This window comes from Pelophylax lessonae (assembly GCF_965119305.1).
Source record: "Pelophylax lessonae genome assembly, chromosome: 9".
NCBI lineage: Eukaryota > Metazoa > Chordata > Amphibia > Anura > Ranidae > Pelophylax > Pelophylax lessonae.
Genome location: NC_138776.1, coordinates 50,814,377 through 50,833,702, shown reverse-complemented (window position 1 = coordinate 50,833,702; position 19,326 = coordinate 50,814,377). Strand labels below are relative to the sequence as shown.

At 43.3% G+C, this 19,326-nt stretch overlaps 1 protein-coding gene across 1 annotated transcript in view; it reads left to right on the top strand.

The window, feature by feature from the left end:
• Positions 1 to 18,964, top strand: part of NRAP (nebulin related anchoring protein) — a 148,958-nt gene extending 129,994 nt beyond the window's left edge. Inside the window, exons 36-42 of the mRNA XM_082268043.1 lie at positions 5,072 to 5,176; positions 6,197 to 6,295; positions 7,469 to 7,573; positions 11,531 to 11,638; positions 12,857 to 13,168; positions 15,411 to 15,545; positions 18,184 to 18,964. Coding sequence (XP_082124169.1) covers positions 5,072 to 5,176; positions 6,197 to 6,295; positions 7,469 to 7,573; positions 11,531 to 11,638; positions 12,857 to 13,168; positions 15,411 to 15,545; positions 18,184 to 18,282 — 963 coding nt within the window. The 3' untranslated portion in view covers positions 18,283 to 18,964. The remainder of the gene's footprint in view (positions 1 to 5,071; positions 5,177 to 6,196; positions 6,296 to 7,468; positions 7,574 to 11,530; positions 11,639 to 12,856; positions 13,169 to 15,410; positions 15,546 to 18,183) is intronic.
• The last annotated feature ends 362 nt before the right edge of the window (positions 18,965 to 19,326 follow it).

The window sequence follows — 19,326 nt, the reverse complement described above, 5'->3', positions numbered from 1 at the left end:
TTAACCCATTGAACACAGAAAACATAAACAGAGCTCCGGCTGGTTACAGCCTAGCTGTAAAAACTACATTTAGCTAAGGACAGTCCAGCTTAAGGCAGGTAATCACAGCAAGGGAAGACGTGTCACTAATCTTATATGAGAATTCAAGAGAAAGAATTGTGCCTGTATATGGACATAGTTATATTATCTAGGTTGAACAAAGGCACGTATATGATCAATTAAGTCTCTCAGAAGTTCTAACAGTGGAGCTCAGCCAGAGGCATAGCAGGAAGCTTTTAGGTTTTGATGCAAACGTTGACCCGGGGCCATCATACCCCCCACAGCCCCCCTCACCCAGTGTAGGTTAAACCAGAAACTCAGATGGCCCGGATGCTCTGAGTTTACTGAATTACCTACACAGGATTACATGGCAAGCACTTTTCTCCACCGACAAAATGTAATGTGAAAGGGAGACCACGCGACCCCCCTGGAGCATGCGTGGGGTCGCCATTGCAACCCCTGTGACCCCTCAAGCTCCGTCAGTGAGCTTAGCCACTATTTAAAAAAAGAACCACTTCCACATCTTAACTATTCTTCCCTTAATGAACCAGCTTCATGGTTTCTGACAATGATCCCCCGATACAGCTCAACCAAACTTCCCGTAAGGAACCCTCTTCAGCTCAGCTACATTTCCCATAAAGAGCCCCTTCCACAGCTTAACCACCTTTCCCATAAATAACTCTTTCCAAAGCTCAACTACTCTTCCAATAACTAGAACCCCCTCCACAGCTCAACTACTCTTCCCACAAAGAACCCCCTCCACAGCTCAACTACTCTTCCCACAAAGAACCCCCTCCACAGCAGAAATGCAGATTCTGGAAACAAAGTGCAGGAATAGTTTGGACTCCTAGTAATGGGCACAGCAGGTGTTCAGATCCAGGAACTCAATGCATATATGGGAACTACTCATAATGGGCACAACAGGTGTGCAAAGCCAGGAACTCTGTTCAGGGATACTGAAGACCCTTGTAATGGGCATAGCAGTTGTGTGGACCTGGGAACTTAGCGCAGGAAAGTTTGGAATTCCTCATAATGGGAACAGAAGGTGTTTAGACCTGGGACCTCAATGCAGGAATGGTGGGCACCGTTTATAATGGGTACAGCAAGTGTCCAGACCCAGGAACACAGCGCAGGGATGGTGGGCACACCTCATAATGGGCCATGACAAGTGTTCAGACCCAGGATCTCAGTGCAGGGATGGTGGGAGCCCCTCATAATAGGCACATCAAGTGTTCAAACCAGGATCTCAAGCAGGGAAAGTGTTAACCCTTCATAACAGGGAGATAAAGTGTGCAGACCAAGGAACTTAGTGTAGGAATGGTGAGAACCCCTCATAATGGCCCAACATTTGTGCAGACTCAGGTACTCAGCACAAGGATCTCACCCATTTAGTCCCTGGAAGATAAAAGAGACTGTTGTGTGGTTTGACAATGAAAAATTAGTTTTAGGTGAGCAGACCCTTTAACAATAAGTATTACTTGCAAACTCTATTATTTTTCTTGAGACAAGTGCACCAATCCCAATACATCCTTCGCACTCACAGCGGTAGTTCACTACCTAATTGTGCTCGCTCTTCAATATCAGAATGTGAGTTTATTAGAACAGGTTGAACTTAAAGGACTTTGTCAGAACTTTGTTTCGCAATACTTAGGAAAGTGGGACACTTTTACTTTTTACTCCATTTTAATGACTTGTTCCCTAACTATTTCAGCACGTTACGCCCTGGAACAGACGAAGCGTGACAGCTAAAAGTTCGCCCCGCTGAATTCTGTTACTGCACTATTGTCGGCATTGAGTTTATTAGCAGGAATAAGGTCCTGTAATTGCAGCGAGATGACACTTTACATAGCGCAGGAGTGAAGTGATTAGCGTCCCCATTATTAATTAAGCTCTGTGAAAATAATACAACACAAGGAATTCTTGATGGGGAGAAACAAGCTCGCTTAATTCACTTGAGGTCTCTCTCTCATATCAGACATGATTTATTATTTACCGAAGTGTCGTGTGAACAAATGCAAACAGCTTCACTCTCTGAGGTTTGATGTGCATGGAAAATGAATAAGATCTAATTAAATTATTAATACAGATCAAAGACGCTCTTTATACCTCTAATCATCTTGGATTGAAAGTATATCGTGCTGAAAAATGGATATCACACACTTCCAATCTAGCTGGAAATTGTACCACAAGATTTCTCCTCTACAGCTTTCCCGCGTGTGGAGAAGGTATTTGAAGAACACCTGTTTACTAGAGACGGGTGACATCACAGAGTCGACTCAAGTTCATGAGACCGCAAACTGCCCATTCCTCAGAGACCACTAAAATCACTGCAACACTTCATATTCATGAGAATGCAGCCAATCCATTGGCTAGAGACCAGTGACATCACTGGGAACACAACCTACCCATTAACTAGAGACCATTAACATCACTGAGGCATTTCATATTCATTAGAACACAGCTTATCTGCTCACTAAAGACCAGTGACATCACCAAGATGCTTCATATTCGTGAGAACACAGCCTATCCATTGGCTAGAGACCGGTGACATCACTGGGAACACAACCTACCCATTAACTAGAGACCATTAACATCGCTGAGGCATTTCATATTCATTAGAACACAGCTTATCTGCTCACTAAAGACCAGTGACATCACCAAGATGCTTCATATTCATGAGAACACAGCCTATCCATTGGCTAGAGACCGGTGACATCACTGGGAACACAACCTACCCATTAACTAGAGACCATTAACATCACTAAGGCATTTCATATTCATTAGAACACAGCTTATCTGCTCCCTAAAGACCAGTGACATCATCAAGACGCTTCATATTCATGAGAACACAGCCTATCCATTGGCTAAAGTCAGTGACATCACCAAGATGCTTTATATTTATGAGAAAACAGCCTATCCATTGCCTAGAGTCAGTGACATCAACAAGATGGTTCATATTCATGAGAACACAGTTTTTTCCCTTGGCTAGAGACCAGCGACATCACTGAGATGCTTCATATTCATGAAAACTCAGCTGATTCATTCCTAGAGACCAGTGACATCACCAAGACACTTCAAAGTCGAGAGTGAAGCCTATCCATTGACCAGAGACCAGTAACCTACTTGAAATGCTTCATTTATGAGAAAGCAGCCAAAGGGTCTTCATATTTATGAGAATGCATCGTATCCATTGACTAGAGAATGGTGACATTACCAAAACACTTCATATTCATGGGATCACAGCGTATCCAATCACTAGGGACCAGTGACATCACCAAGACTTTTATATTTATAAGAACGCATCCTATCCATTTGCTAGAGAGTGGTGACATCACCTAGATGGTTTATAGTCATGAGAACGCAGCTTCTTCATTGGCTAGAGACCAGTGATATCACCAAGATAGTCATACACATGAGAACACAGCATACCCATTCACTGAGGACCAGGAACATCACCGAGACTCTTTATATTTATGAGAATGCATCCTATCTATTGACTAGAGAACAGTGACATCATCAAGATGCTTTTATGATCATGAAAACTAAGCCTATCTTTTCACTGGAGACCAGTGACATCAACGAGCCTCTCCTAATTATGAGAACATATTCAATTTATTGACTAGAGACCAGTGACATCACCAAGATGCTTCATCATGAGATCACAGCCTATCCATTGAATGGTGACCAGTGACATCACAGAGATATTCATGAGAATGCAGCTTAGCCATTCGATAGTGACCAGTAACTAGTGATGGGAGAATCTGCCCAGAATTGATTCACCAGGAGTTAGATGTATGTAGCTTGTTAAATTCTGTCAATATTTTTAGGACTAATAGACCAACTACTGTACAAAAAAGGCGGGTGGCCAGGGCATGGTAAAACCACAGTTTTGCCACCCGTTTATACTGGCTGTCTAAAAGAATCCTACCTGAGTCTTATCTCTCTCCCTATACAGTTTGTCAGCTTTCCCTATAACAGCTTCCAATTCAGTAACGCAATGGCTGTTTCTTCCCCCCTATATTTATAGTGAGCTGGTTGGCTTAACCAAAAGCAAATTTCAATTTTAAACCAGCTGGCCAAAGTTTTAAAGGCCATATAGTGCATTATGGTTTAAAAAAGATTATCCTGGGCGTATCCGCTCATAAATTTGCCTAGACCGCAGATCTAAAACATGCAAGATTCACCTTGAACCCATGGTAGCGATGAACCCTAACCCCATTCCTATTAGTGATAACACCAAAACAATTCACACTTATCAGAACACAGTCTATCCGTTCACTGGAAACCAATGATGTCACTAATACACTATATACAGTATATATATATTCAGGAAACTGCAGCCTATCCATTCACTAAAGATCAGTGACATCACAAGACTCTTCAGATTAATGGGAATACAGCGTATCCATTCATTAGAGACAAGTGAAATCACAGGACTCTTCAGATTAATGGGAATACTGCATATATATTCACTAGAGACCAGTGACATCACAAGACTCTTTAGATACTTAAGAACGCAGCCTATCCAATCAATAGGGACGAGTGACATCGATGAGACACTCCATATACTGAAAACGCAGTCTGCCCATTCACTATACCACAGACAGTTCACATTATGGCAGCCTACCCATTAAGTGCAGACCTGTGACAGTGACATGAAACGATGCAGAATAGTTGGGTTTAATCAATAAATGTACAGGCTAAGTGAGAGACCACCTGTCACAAGGAATATCCCTTTAAATGTCTGCTTTGCCTGGATAAAGGGGATCGTATGGCTTTTGACATTAATAATAAATCAGTATCTCATTTATTTTCTGCGCACATTATCAGTGTTAAATAAATATGTGAGTGAAAGCCAGCTGTAATGATTATACAATAAATATTTATTCCCCCCGTGCCAGACTTGGCACACTGGGCCCTGTTCTCTCTATTATTCAATGGCTCTGGTTTACAAAGAAGGAATAATGTTTGATGTCTGTTTCTTTGGGGAGATTCTATTAAACCTAATTATCCCATCCTTCTTCTTCTGCAGACTCGCTACAAATCGGACTTAAACTTTATGAAGGGAGTCAGCTGGGAGGCGTCAGGGTCTCCGCAGATCGAGGGCGCCAGGAAGGCCGGAGAGCTCATCAGTGAGGTCTGTATTACCTGTGAAGAGAGAGCACAAGAGCAACCATATTTATAGAGTCAATTGTCCACTTATTATTATTAGACATACACTTTACCTGTATCTTTTGTTGACTGATTACAATATATGTTGGGGAGCGTGTATATGTTATAGTGCCCCTTGGCAGGTGACATAAGCTTACCTATGGTGTGGAATCTAGGCAGCAGTTAGTCTTCACCAGAGCTCCTGATGGTGGAGATTGGCCCTGGTTTACTTTACTGCACACTGACACCAGGTCATGGCCCTCAGGATTGCCCTACCACAGGTTTGCTAGAATGGAGAGGCTATGGTACATGAAAGTAGTCAGGTCCAGGCAGGGTAGGCAAGAGAGTAGTAGGGTCAGAGTAGAGGTCTGGGCCGGCAGCAAGCAAGAGAGTAGTCAGGTCAATCTGGCATGGGAACAAACAGGCAACTGGCAGGAAATTAATAAAGCTCTTTAGCTCTCAGGTAGCTGGTGATAAGACAAAGCACCAGCCATTTCAAAGGCTAGATCCCAAATTCCCTGTTAGAGGATTCTAACAGCAACACTATTAGGAATTATGGAACCCAGGATTCTGCGAGTACCATTGGAAGTCCTTGCATGGATTTATGAATACCATTGGAAGTCCTGGTAGGGATTCTGAGAGCAGGAGTTCTGGAAGACCTGGCTGGGATCCCGAGAGTACTGTAATAGTAAGGTAGTATAACAATTTTTAATAAAAGTAGTTAAATCTTAAAAACGTATGTTTGCAATGCATAGTATCACAAGGAAAGAAAGACTGTAAATTTCAGTTAAGCCAAGAGAAAAATGTTTGTCTCTGACAGAACACAGATCGGGTGTTTATCCAACTGTTGTGTCTAGAGAAGAGCTTCTAACTTCTGCAAACTTAATTTTGCAGCATATTTGCCAAGAGAATTCCCATTATTTCCTAAGCAGAAGGTTTTGGCTGTGTTTGGGTTGTACAGTTAATCTTTGGGTATGATGTTAACAACTTGATCTATGTTTTACAGACCAAATACCGTCAGAGCCCGGGCTCCATTGGGTTCACTTCAGTGACTGACTCTCCTGGATTGCTTCATGCAAAGAACAGCTACCTCACATGCAGCGATGTAAGACCCTTTTCCTGCTACTGGTGCAAGAAAGCACTGAGATTACATGTGTTAAAAAGGGATTACCTGTTTTTAACTTACTTGTAGATGAAAAAAAGATGCATTGATGATATATTCCCCACGTGAACTTTGATCAGAGTAGTGCAGCAGACATCAGAGGACTGCCAGACATGTAGGCTAAGGCTTGACCCCACCACTGTCCAATAAATTTGGCCCTAAGGTTTTACCTAAATATGCAAATTCGATCATCGAAAAGAGGTGTGGGGGAGCAGTATATCTTGGGCTTATCTTGTTCCTAAATTTAGGATTCTTGGCTAGATTGGACAAAAACCCTGTGGTATCTATGGCCCACAGGCAGGGCCAGTGCAAGAATGAGTGCTGGATTGAAGAGACATCCAGACATGCCCTTTTCCTCTCTTACAAACTGTTACTCACAAAATCCTCACACAAATCCTTAGGTATCTAGACAAATGACCTCCACAAATGCTGGACCCCAGGCCAATTGTACATTTAATTAAGAGACTTAAGTGCCCCTCTCTCTCTCCCTCCCACCCCACCCCCATCCCAAGTTGCTGAAGGGCTTAAAACTGGGTCGCTGGGTGAGGGCAGGCTCTCTCTCCTACTCTCCTTTGTCGCGCAGGGAAAACCTAATGCGCATGCACAGCAATGGCCGTGCACGCGCATTAGACATCCCCATAGGAAAGCATTATTATGGGGATTTCGGCGATGCTGGAGCCCTCAGCCCTCACAACAACATCGTGGCTTGCTGTGTAGCGCTTAGGCACAGCATGAGGAACACTGCCCGCACTCGCCAGCAGTCCATTACTTGATTGATTCCGGGTGCAGCAGCAGGATGCTGGCACCCCCTGCTGAGTTGCGCCCTACTGGTAGCGCCGGCCCTGTCCACAGGTGGCTCATTTATAAAGATCATAAGAAGTAGGGAAGAGTGTAGTAAGTTTGGCAAAATTGATTTCAACTCAAAATTACCAATCCTTTGCAGACATTTGCACATATAAGAATTTTGGGATAAATGAAAAACATAAAAATACATTTTTTTTCTGCAAAATTTCTATTTTTCTGGCCTCTGCATATGCATTGTAAAGTAATTGGTAGCACCAGATGATATTGTCTTGCCATGTTTATTTTCACAAGATTTCTGTCTGTGTTTTCCAGAGATTGTATAAATCCGGAGATCAGGAATCTCTGCACCAGTACACGCTTCCTCCAGACCACCCTGACTTTATACGGGCTCGAATCAATGCATCGCAAATAAGTGACGTAAGTACCATTGTCACCAAGATCCCATGCTAGTGGCCTGATGACAAGTCAATGCCGATTGGTCTCTTCCCTTGCTCTCCAGTGCTGACCATACACCTGAAACATTTTATAGCCTTTTTTCACTGCAAAAGCAAACATATTAGGGCAACCCTCATATGTTGTCTTTATACATTTGATCACTTTTGCAATTTGAATGCTGGTTCAAATAACAATTGGTATTTCCTCTATGCCTATGCAAGGGGTTAAAAGGGGAAAAAAACTTTACCAATGCCAACTGACTCTGCTACTAGACACTTGGTAGATTGGTTATGCAAAAATTTGCTTTATAAAAAAATCACAGGGTTTTGTTTTTTAACACAGCCACTTGATCACCAAACCATCACTGACATGATGATCTGGCTTCATTTATAAATAAAGCAACGTCAATACCAACTGCCACTGCGTGCCATTCAAGGTGCAGTCATGGTGCACCCATTAAAAAATAACAGAGCACCCCTTTTTTTCCTTAGTTTTAGATGGCATGAGGAAGGGATAGAAGCCTTGCCAGGGGCCTCCAACAGCAACACAGACAGACTATTTAGCAGAGTAGGGAAAGTTAGACCCTTTGTCAGATTTGTATTTCTGTCTGTCTCTGTTGCATATTTTCTCTATATTCTTGTCTTATGAAATTATTGTTATCCGGACAGTAAGTGAGGGGAATCTCTCTAACACAGCTATGCAATAAAATCTCAGAAAGGATTCTAATTCCTACCCACTCTATCCAAAGCCAGAAAAAAACATTTTTAGCTTTACCTTACAGTTTAATAATAAAAATAAGATTAGTCACATCCGCACTAATTAATAAAAAGTTCAACTTACGTACAATTTAATAAATAAAAATATATAAAAATTTAAGTCACATATTTTTTTAATCAATGAAAAAAAAAATCAACTCACAATTAATTAGGAAAAGTATATAAAAATTCAAGTCATACACACACACTAATTAATACTAAATTAGTAAATTCAACACACATAAATTGAATTAAAAAAAAAGTATATAAATTTAACTTACATACTTTTTAATTAACGAAAAAAACTTTAAATCACATAGACTTCAATGAGTAAAAAATATATAAAAATCCAAAACACATACTTTATAAATAATGAAAAAATATATCAATTCATATATAAACTTTAATTAGTAAAAAAATTTAGGATTTTTTTTTACATTATTTTATTCATTTGGTAAGGTTGCACGAGGGTCCCTCTGTTCCTCATTATCTATCACTCCCAACTAATAAGGGGGTGATTTTGGCACAAGAAAAGGTCCGAGCTAAGGGAAAACGAGCTTTGGGAACCCTCCGTAGCCACTTAAAGCCCACTGTACCCACATAAACACCAGAAACCTCCTTAATTTAGCCTTAATCATTGACTCCAATGCATGCTGAGGAATTGTGTCTATTTTCTGACACATTTTCTCTCAATTTCGCTCAACCCGACTAGACAAATGGGCAGGAGGAGGTACTAAAATATGACTAAAATATGTTGTAGATGGTATGAATTTTTTAAAATTTTAACATTAAACATTTTTATTGGTAAAATTGTAGGATGCGACCACACAGGATGAACATACAGTATTTCATAAAAGTGAGTACACCCCTCACATTTTTGTAAATATTTTATTATATCTTTTCATGTGACAACACTGAAGAAATGACACTTTGCTACAATGTAAAGTAGTGAGTGTACAGCTTGTATAACAGTGTAAATTTACTGTCCCCTCAAAATACCTCAACACACAGCCATTAATGTCTAAATCGCTGGAAACAAAAGTGAAAATGTCCAAATTTGGCCCAATTAGCCATTTTCCCTCCCTGCTGTCTTGTGACTCGTTAGTGTTATAAGGTCTCAGGTGTGAATGGAGAGCAGGTGTGTTAGATTTGGTGTTAAATTTGGTGTTTTCATACTGGTTACTGAAAGTTCAACATGGCACCTCATGGCAAAGAACTCTCTGAGGATCTGAAAAAAAGAATTGTTGTTCTACATAAAGATGGCCTAGGCTATAAGAAGATTGCCAAGACCCTGAAACTGAGCTGCAGCACGGTGGCCAAGAACATACAGCAGTTTAACAGGACAGGTTCCACTCAGAACAGGCCTCGTCATGGTCGACCAAAGGAGTTGAGTGCACGGCTCAGCGTCATATCCAGAGGTTGTCTTTGGGAAATAGACGTATGAGTGCTGCCAGCATTGCTGCAGAGGTTGAAGGGGTGGGGGGTCAGCCTGTCAGTGCTCAGACCATACGCCGCACACTGCATAAAATTGGTCTACATGGCTGTCATCTCAGAAGGAAGCCTCTTCTAAAGATGATGCACGAGAAAGCATGCAAATAGTTTGCTGAAGACAAGCAGAATAAGGACATAATCTACTGGAACCATGTCCTGTGGTCTGATGAGACCAAGATAAACGTATTTGGTTCAGATGGTGTCAAGGGTGTGTGGCGGCAACCAGGTGAGGAGTACAAAGACAAGTGTGTCTTGCCTACAGTCAAGCATGGTGGTGGGAGTGTCATAGTCTGGGGCTGCATGAGTGCTGCTGGCACTGGGGAGCTACAGTTCATTGAGGGAACTATAAATGCCAACATGTACTGTGACATACTGAAGCAGAGCATGATCCCCTCCCTTTGGAGAATGGACCACAGGGCAGTATTCTGAAATGATAACGAGCCCAAACACACCTCCAAGATGATCACTGCCTTGCTAAAGAAGCTGAGGGTAAAGGTGATGGACTGGCCAAGCATGTCTCCAGACCTAAACCCCTATTGAGCATCTGTGGGTCATCCTCAAACATAAGGCGGAAGAGCGCAAGGTCTCTAACATCCACCAGCTCTGTAATGTCGTCATGGAGGAGTGGAAGAGGACTCCAGTGGCAACCTGTGAAGCTCTGGTGAAATCTATGCCCAAGAGGGTTAAGGCAGTGCTGGAAAATAATGGTGGCCGCTCAAAATATTGACACTTTGGGCCCAATTTGGACATTTTGGCTTAGGGGTGTACTCACTTTTGTTGCCAGCTGTTTAGACATTAATGGCTGTGTGTTGAGTTATTTTGAGGGGACAGCAAATTTACACTGCTATACAAGCTGTACACTCACTACTTTACATTGTAGCAAAGTGTAATTTCTTCAGTGTTGTCACATGAAAACATATAATAAAATATTTACAAAAATGTGAGGGGTGTACTCACTTTTGTGAGATACTGTAGATAAGGACAGCTATGTTTATAGCCAAAAAATTAAATTTCCTTTAGGTTTTTATTTTTGTCTGTGACTCCATTGGAAAGATATTTCCTGATGTCCTATCCCTGTGACACCCATAGAAGAACAAACGACATTGCAGGAAATTCCAACCCTTCACCACCCATGCTGTTCGTGCCTTCCTATGCCAGTGACATCTGGCACAGAAACTGTTATTGCTTACTGAGATTTCACTGGGTCAGAAAGTGATTAAAAATCTCTCGAAAAGAATCACAGACGAAAATTGTCTAAATCCATTCATCATGTGTATTCTGAATCTCGGTGTACTTTGTGTATTTCTTCCAGATCTGTGCAGTAATCCAGTGTGAGACTTTTCCTGTAATAAAGACCCCTCACTGCTGCTCTCTCTCCTTGTGCAGGGTGACTGGTCTTGTCTCCGCCCCCTCCTGTAGTTTTCGGCAAGCAGCCTGTAGTGGGTGGAGCCTGCTGTGTCCCTCCCACAGCTCTGCCCTCTGCACAGGCCATGTACAGTACAGCACAGTGATGATGTCACTGCTAAAGTCAATGCAAAGGCATCTGGTGAACAGAAAGGGGATTTATAGTCTTTATGGCTGTTGAGGGATATATACAGTATATATATATATATATATATATATATATATATCTTCAGCTTTAATTCTTCAGTATAGTTTAACGGTGTGATTTTTTTTTTTGTGATTTCAATAGAAAGTCTACAAGACGCTGTGGGAGCAGTCCAGGGCAGCTGGTTATGACCTGAGACTGGACGCCATTCCCTTCCAAACTGCCAAAGCCTCCCGAGAGATCGCTAGTGATGTAAGTGAACATTTGGGATGAAACTAGATTTGAGTTCAATAAATGAGATTAGTAGAGGGGAGTTCTTACTGAAGTGATGGTAGATCTAAAGTCCAAACGCATCCTTTTTTTTCTAGTTTTTTATGAAATGGAGAAAGGTTAGAACCATTTGTTACATTTTTATTGATTCTTGTGTGCTGTGTGGGTGACAACCTTTCCCCTAATGTCATGCCTTGATGTCACCAAGATAAGAAACAAGGGGAAACCTCTGTGGTGGGAATCCCAAATAATAAGTACACTTGCTAAAGTGGTTGTAAACCCTTACATATACCCAGTGAAGTGACTGGCCTCAGATGATACACAGAGATGAAACAAATCCTCCTACATAAGTTGCATCTGTTTATCTGCAGCCAGGGCCATCTTACTGAATGGGCATGCTGGGCAGTTGCCCGGGGGCCCCACTTGCCCGGGGGGGGCCCACCTGCCCAGCGACCCAGCCCCAGCCAAGCATTAGTCCCGATTCCCGTGTGCATGCCGCCACCAAACTGAGCAGGTGGCAAGCGCCTGTCGGCCCTGCGTTGCTGTCAGGCCACTTTGGCCATGGAGGGGGAGCCCACAACTGCAGGAATGCCTGTCCGCCTCCACGGGAACAGGCACACACAGGACAGCCGAGTCTGACTCCTGTCTGTGTGTGTGTTCACCAGACTCAGCCGCCAAACTTGGAAGCTGTCATTAGTCTGGCACTGCTGTACCAAAAAATAGGTACGGGGAGCTGAAGTTACATCCTGCTGATCTCAGTAAGAGCTGATTGGAGAGAAGGGACACACCCCCCTTCACACAGTACACAGTAACAGAGCTGAGGCTGTCATTCTCAGGCTGTGTGCTGAGCTCACCTTCCTGTCACCTTCTTACCTCTTGGTGTCAGGAAAACGTGATGGAAGTGACTCGTACAGATAGCAGAGGAACGAAGCAGCAGACAGAAATTACACTTAGTGCTCTGGACTGAGACAAGTACACGCTATAGAGCAGGGGTCTTCAAACTATGGCCCTCCAGTTGTTCAGGAACTACAATTCTCATCATGCCTAGTCATGTCAGAGTTTTACAATGCCTCATGGGACGTGTAGTTCTGCATTAGCTGGAGGGCCGTCGTTTGAAGATTCCTGCTATAGAGGGAAATACTTTGTTCATATTTCATGTCTAAGGTTTACAACCACTTTAAGTCGCTGTGTTCTCTGCAGTTCCGTTACAAAGAAGCCTTCGTCAAGGACAGGGGACATCAAATCGGTTTCCGCAGCATTACTGATGACCCCAAGTCGCAGCATGTGATGAAGGTCAGCAAACTTCAGAGCGACCGAGAGTACAAGAAGCAGTCGGCGGAAACCAGGTCGCAGGTCCACACACACCTGAACCAACCGGGATTCATCCAGGCCAAAAGGAGCCAGGAGCAAGCCAGCAACGTCAACTACCGCCAACACCTCCACCAGTACACGTGCGACCCGCAGCAGCTCACGCTAAAACACGCCAAGCAGGCGCACAGTCTGCAGAGCGACGTACGTACCCTCAACTGCCTGTGGCCATTTATTATGAGGGGTCTGTTTAATGTCACAATTGTCCTTCTGTCTTTTTTTTTGGTTACCGAAATCATGGTGGGAGATGTTTAGAGAGGCGTGTTCAAGGCGATGCAAGAGTCGGCATCAGTTTGAGATGCTTCTGAGATTATTCAGAATTCATTAACAGTTGCGTTTGACCTGCATTTGATCTCCTTCTGATCTTCTTCAAGTTGGCTTTGCATTCCCATAGACTTGTAAGGTTGCATGCAAATATGGCCCCCATGAAGGTATTTTGATATTTGCATAACTCCACCCAAGAGCCAGCCAACTGCTTCAGGACTGAGGGCTCCTGGGAGGAGTACGGGGGCAGGGTGCGGTGATGTTTTAGGAAGCTATGTACAGCACTCTGATGGCTCCTTCCACCAGCCATGATAACCCTGTATTGTATAGAGAAGCACACAGGCCAGTTACCCAGTTTCAGTACAGGAGAGGAGCCTGTACTGGACATAAAATGAGGTATGTAATAAAAACAGAAATGTTTTTTTTTAACTGCTTAAGCACCACCCACGTACATATACTGCGGCTGGCTGGTCCTTTAGTGCCAAATCACGTTCCTCTGTGTGATTTTTTCTTCCGGGTCTGGGGCGCCCAAGAGCCATCCCCCGATGTCCTCTGGGACCCGCCGATCGTTCCTGAGGCAGACAGAACGGCAGTCTGCCTATGTAAACAAGACAGATCCCCGTTCTGTTACAGGGGAAGACCTAGATCTTGTGTTTCTGCTAAGCAGGAACACGGATCTCTATCTTCTTATAGTACAAGCACACCCACACACTTAGAAAGCACTCCTTAGGAACACATTAAACCCTTTGCCCCTGGTGTTAACCCATTCCTGACTAGTGCCCTGCCAGTATGACAGTGCATATTTTTTAGCACTGATCACTGTATTAGTGTCACTGGTCCCCAAACAAGTTTCAAAAGTGTCCGTGTCCAATTTTTCTGCCACAAAGTCGCAGTCCCACTATAAATCACTGATCACCGCCATTACTAGTAAAAAAAAATAAATAAATAAAAATTCAAAAAAATATCCCATAGTTTCTAGACGCGAACGTTTGCGCAAACCAATCAATATACGCTAATTGGGATCTTTTTTTTACCAAAAATATGTAGCAGAATACATATTGGCCTAAATTGATGAAGAAATTAGATTTTTTACATTTTTTAATTGGAAATGTTTAATAGCAGAAAGTAAAAAATATTGTTTTTTTTTTCTTTTCAAAATTGTCGGTGTATTTTTTTTTTATATAGCGCAAAAAATAAAAACCACAAAGGCGATCAAATACCACCAAAAGAAAGCTCCATTTGTGGAAAAAAAAGGACATCAATTTTATTTGGGTAAATCAATGCTCGCCCGCGCAATTGTCAGTTAGGCCCATTTCACACTGTCCGCTCCGTTTTTCTCAGCGGGGGATCGATCCACCGATCCCCTCTGAGCAGGAGGATGGCAGCTCTGTCTCCGCTCTGTGTGTGGGGACAGAGCTGTCAGGTCCCCGCTCTCCTCTATGGGAGAATCGGATGAGAACTGACCGCCTGTCCATTCTCATCCGATCCCATCCGATCCGCCAGACGGATGAAAAATAGGGTTTCCATCTGTGCGGATTTGACGGATCGGATCAGATGTCAGCGGACATGTCTCCGCTGACATCTGCTGCCCCATATAGATGCATGGGGCATCCGTTCAGATCCGCCAAAAAAACTGACAGGCAGATCTTAAAGGTCCACATGTGTAAAAGGGCCTTAAAGTAAACACAGGGCCGTATAACAAAAAATGGCCTGGTACTGAAGGGGGTAAAACCTTCTAGGGCTGAAGTGGTTAAACAATGTCATTAACAAATTGATGAGGGGTGTAAGGAGGAACCAAAGAAGGTACAATATAAGCAGAATAAACGTCAGCTTTAAGCAGGTCTCAAATCTACCTCAGACCTGTAGACTTTAGTGACAGATTATATTAGGTTCAATTCACAGATTATATTAGGTTCAATTCACAGATTATATTAGGTTCAATTCATTTTAACATTTTCAGCTACGTGACTGTAATTTTCAAATCTTATTGGATTCAGCTAAAAATAGCTGTCACAAATTTAAGGATCCTCATTCTGGTGTGTGAACTTTGTGAATTGAGCCTGTTGTGTGTGCAAGAGGAACGTTGTTTATTAATTAATGATATTTTCTGCTTTCTTTGCAGGTAAAATACAAGTCTGACCTGAACTGGATGAAGGGTGTGGGCTGGACCCCTCCCGGGTATTACAAGGTGGAACTTGCCCGTAGGGCAGCAGAATTAGCAAATGCTCAGGATAGGGAGGCACAATTCACTTCAGAGGTAATGAACCTAAAATACATTTTTAGATAATTTGGCTAAATGTATTTATAACTTGTCATGACCTGTGGAGAAGGGCAGTTTCTAAAATGTAAGTAACCTTCAATTTGCCACAATGATGGGGTTAGTAAGAAGTCTTTGTGAAGAGGAACCCATTATAAAAAGTGCTGGTAAATTGGTTTTCCATGCTTTGTAGTATATCTGTCGCGCTTACCTATTTGGAGATCCAAAACTGGGTCTCCTCTCTAACACAGGGTTGTCGACAGTTCTGGGTTTTAACTGAAGTGCCGACACAACAACCAGTCAAGATACAGACCTTACGATTGGTGCTCAAATGCAACGTATGGCATAGTGATCAGGCAATATATCACCACACTTTAGCTGAGCCCAATGCTTCAGCCTCACCGGAGTCCTTGTGCCTCCTTGGTCTTCTGTTCCAGACTCTGGGTACCCAGTGTCTTCTAGTGTGCAAAGTTGTGCCTCAGACCAACTCTTGAGCCTCCAGTGTCATCTAGTGACTCCTGTGCTTCCCTCTCCCCTGTGCACTTCCATGACCCTAAGTGTACCCCAGAGCATCCGGTGCCACCTAGTGACATCTGTGACTCCAGTGAAGTTCAGAGTATCCTGTGCCATCTAGTGAACCCCCGAAAATACAATGTACCCCAGTGCTTTCTGTGTCATTTAGTGACCCCTGTGACTCCAGTGAAGCCCAGGGTATCCAGTATAACCGGTGTCTCTGATAAACTCCTGAGCATTCAGTGTCATTTAGTGGCTCCTGTGACCCCAATGGAGCCCAGAGTATCCAGTGTCATTGTTTGTCCCCAGTGTGCTCCTATGCATCTGTGATTCCAGGACACCCCACGGCATTCTGTTTCAACTAATAGCACCTGTGTACCACGTGATTCCAGTGCAACCCAGAGTACCCAGTGTCATCTAGTGACCCCAATGTGCCCCTGTGATTTAAGGGCATCCCAGAGCATCCTGTGCCATCTAGTAACTCCAGTGCAGCCCCAAGTATACAGTCATCCAGTGACCCCCAGTGTGCTGCTATGCACCCGTAACTCCAGTGCCTCCCAGAGCATTCTGTGTCCTCTAGTAACTCCTGTGGCTCCAGTGCAGCCCAGAGTACCCAGTGTCATCTAGTGACCCCAGTGTTCCCCTGTGCACCCATGACTCTAGTACACTCCAGAGCATTCTGTGCCATTTAATTACTCCTGTGACTCCAGTGCAGCCCAGAGTATTCAGTCATCTAGTGACACCAGTGTGTTTCTATACACCCATAACTCCAGCACACCCCAGAGCATTCTGTGTCATCTAATAAGCCCTGTGACTCCAGTGCAACCCAGAATATTCAGTGTCATCTAGTGACCCCAGCGTGCCCCTTTGCACCTGTGACTCCAGTGCACCCCAGAACAACTTGTGCCATCTAGTGACTCCTGTAAATCCAGTGCAGCCCTGAATATCCAGTCATCCAGTGACCCCAGTGTGTTGCTATGCACCCATAACTCCAGTGCACCCCAGAGAATTCTGTGTCATCTAATGACCTCTGTGACTCCAGTGCAGCCCAGAGTATCAAGTGTTAACTAGTGATCACAGTGTGACCCTGTGCACCCCTGACTCTAGTACACCCCAAAGCATTCTTTGTAGTGATTTCAGTGGGCCCAGTGACTCCAATTATACCCCTGGGCATCCTGTATCATCTAGTGATTCCAGCACCCTGTTCAGCCCTTGACTCGAAGTGCGCTCCAATGACTCCAAGTACTCCCTGTTTCTTCTAGTGACTCCTCGATGACATTTGTACCTTCTTAAGCTTCCAATACACTTCTGCATCGTCTAGACCAATGATGGCGAACCTTGGCACCCCAGATGTTTTGGAACTACATTTCCCATGATGCTCAACCACACTGCTGAGTGCATGAGCGTCATGAGAAATGTAGTTCCAAAACATCTTGGGTGGCAAGGTTCGCCATCATTGGTCTAGACCATTCTTTTCTAAGTGGATATGCACCACTGTCCAGGACAATATCTTAAGCCAGAAAGTGATGAGAAATCAAAAATTTCACAGTTGTCACCAAAATGGGAATAAAGTGGAGCTCTTCCAATGGGGACACTTGTTCTGATGACAAATAACGGTGGTCTTCCCCTCACTTTGGAGAGATTTCCTCTTATTTCCTGTTGTGTCTCCAGGACAGGAAATGTCCACTAAAGAAGCACAAATAAACAATTATCTAAAAAGATTCTCTGTATAAATGTAATTTAAGAAGCCATTGTGTGACCAAAACTGGACAACCTTCCAGGCCTCCCTGGAACCAGTCTTTCTACAGCTCAAGAGTTAGCCATAGAGATCAGCGGGTTGGATATCATACTTCCAGTTTGATTTGATGGCCAGGCAGCTCATTCATGTCTACAGTATGGCTGACTTTGTGCTACTATAAGAAGCCAATTTCTTAAGGTCTCCAAGGAGATCTGGGTGGGGAAGGGATTGATAGCTTTTGTACTTGGTATTGCTGTACAAAATTAATCTTTGCTACATAAAAAAAAATAATAATAATATATCTATCTATATATATATATATATATTATTCAGGAATGCAATCATCAGACTTGTGTCTAATTTTTCTATTTCCCTCATTGTCTTCAGGATGAACGGGATTCGCAGTCTCCCCAGCAGGGCGGTGTAAACCCTGATGCATCAGAAATCTTACACGTGAAGCGGCGGAAGGTACCAATAAGGAAATAAGTGGATTCTGTCTCGGACATATCACAGTTGGGATGCAGATCACATGGACTCTTGTGCCTTACACCGTTAGCCCTGCTTGCTCTTATCTGCACTATGGAACTGGTTGTTATTTTGAACTGGCCACAGTTGTTACAATTTAATCCTACAGTCTCCTTCATTTACCACCAGGGCCTCCCCAACTGGATAAAATATGAATGGATTATTAAGGCAGCCCTTGTACCCCATAGATGGTCAACAATGATTGTACAATCAGATAGTAATATGTGTGTCTAGTTAGAATGTACAGATACAATCTGTATTATGTGCAAAACTTTGTTTTAATGGGTGGAAGGTAACACTTTCTTCATTGACCCATACCCATCCAACACACAATGCACCAGCTACCAACGTCTTCTGCTATGGAAGCCTCGAGTGCCTTATCAGCCCTCATCCAGACCTTCAACAGCAAGCTCCAGGATCAGGGGGAACTCGGCATACAGTTTCCTATTATTTAGATCAAGTCTCCTAAAGTGGACCTATCAATTACTTTGAAAACCTCCATTATTAAATTCCTGACAACAAAAATATAGTTTATTTTCAGAAAAGCTCCACCTTCTACCATTAAAAAGCCCTCCTTGAGCCCCAGGCAGTGACGTTGCCTAGGCTGAGACAATGTCATCGGTTTGCTGCAGGCAGGAGGAAGCACTTCAAAATAAAAATACGATGCTGTAGCACCTTTCTCCTGCGCTCGGAGACAGGGCCCCCTGTCCAACTTTAGAAATGTTACTCCACGGAACTCACACTTGGCTTCCCAAATGGCCACGGCCTTGCTACCCTTTAAGACTGGGGTTGTCCAAAGGCACTATAATAAAGAAAAAACTAAACAGAAGGGCACACCGGCCTAGCGCATTATCCTCAATATCAGGCTTTCTTCAGAGCCAACAGGCCATGGCTCTGATGAAGAGGCTAAGCCTCGAAACGCGTCAGCCATCTTACATCAAGGACATTGGTCACGGATATTGTTTGTTCCAGATGTTCGGATTTTATGTGCTTTTTATACTTATG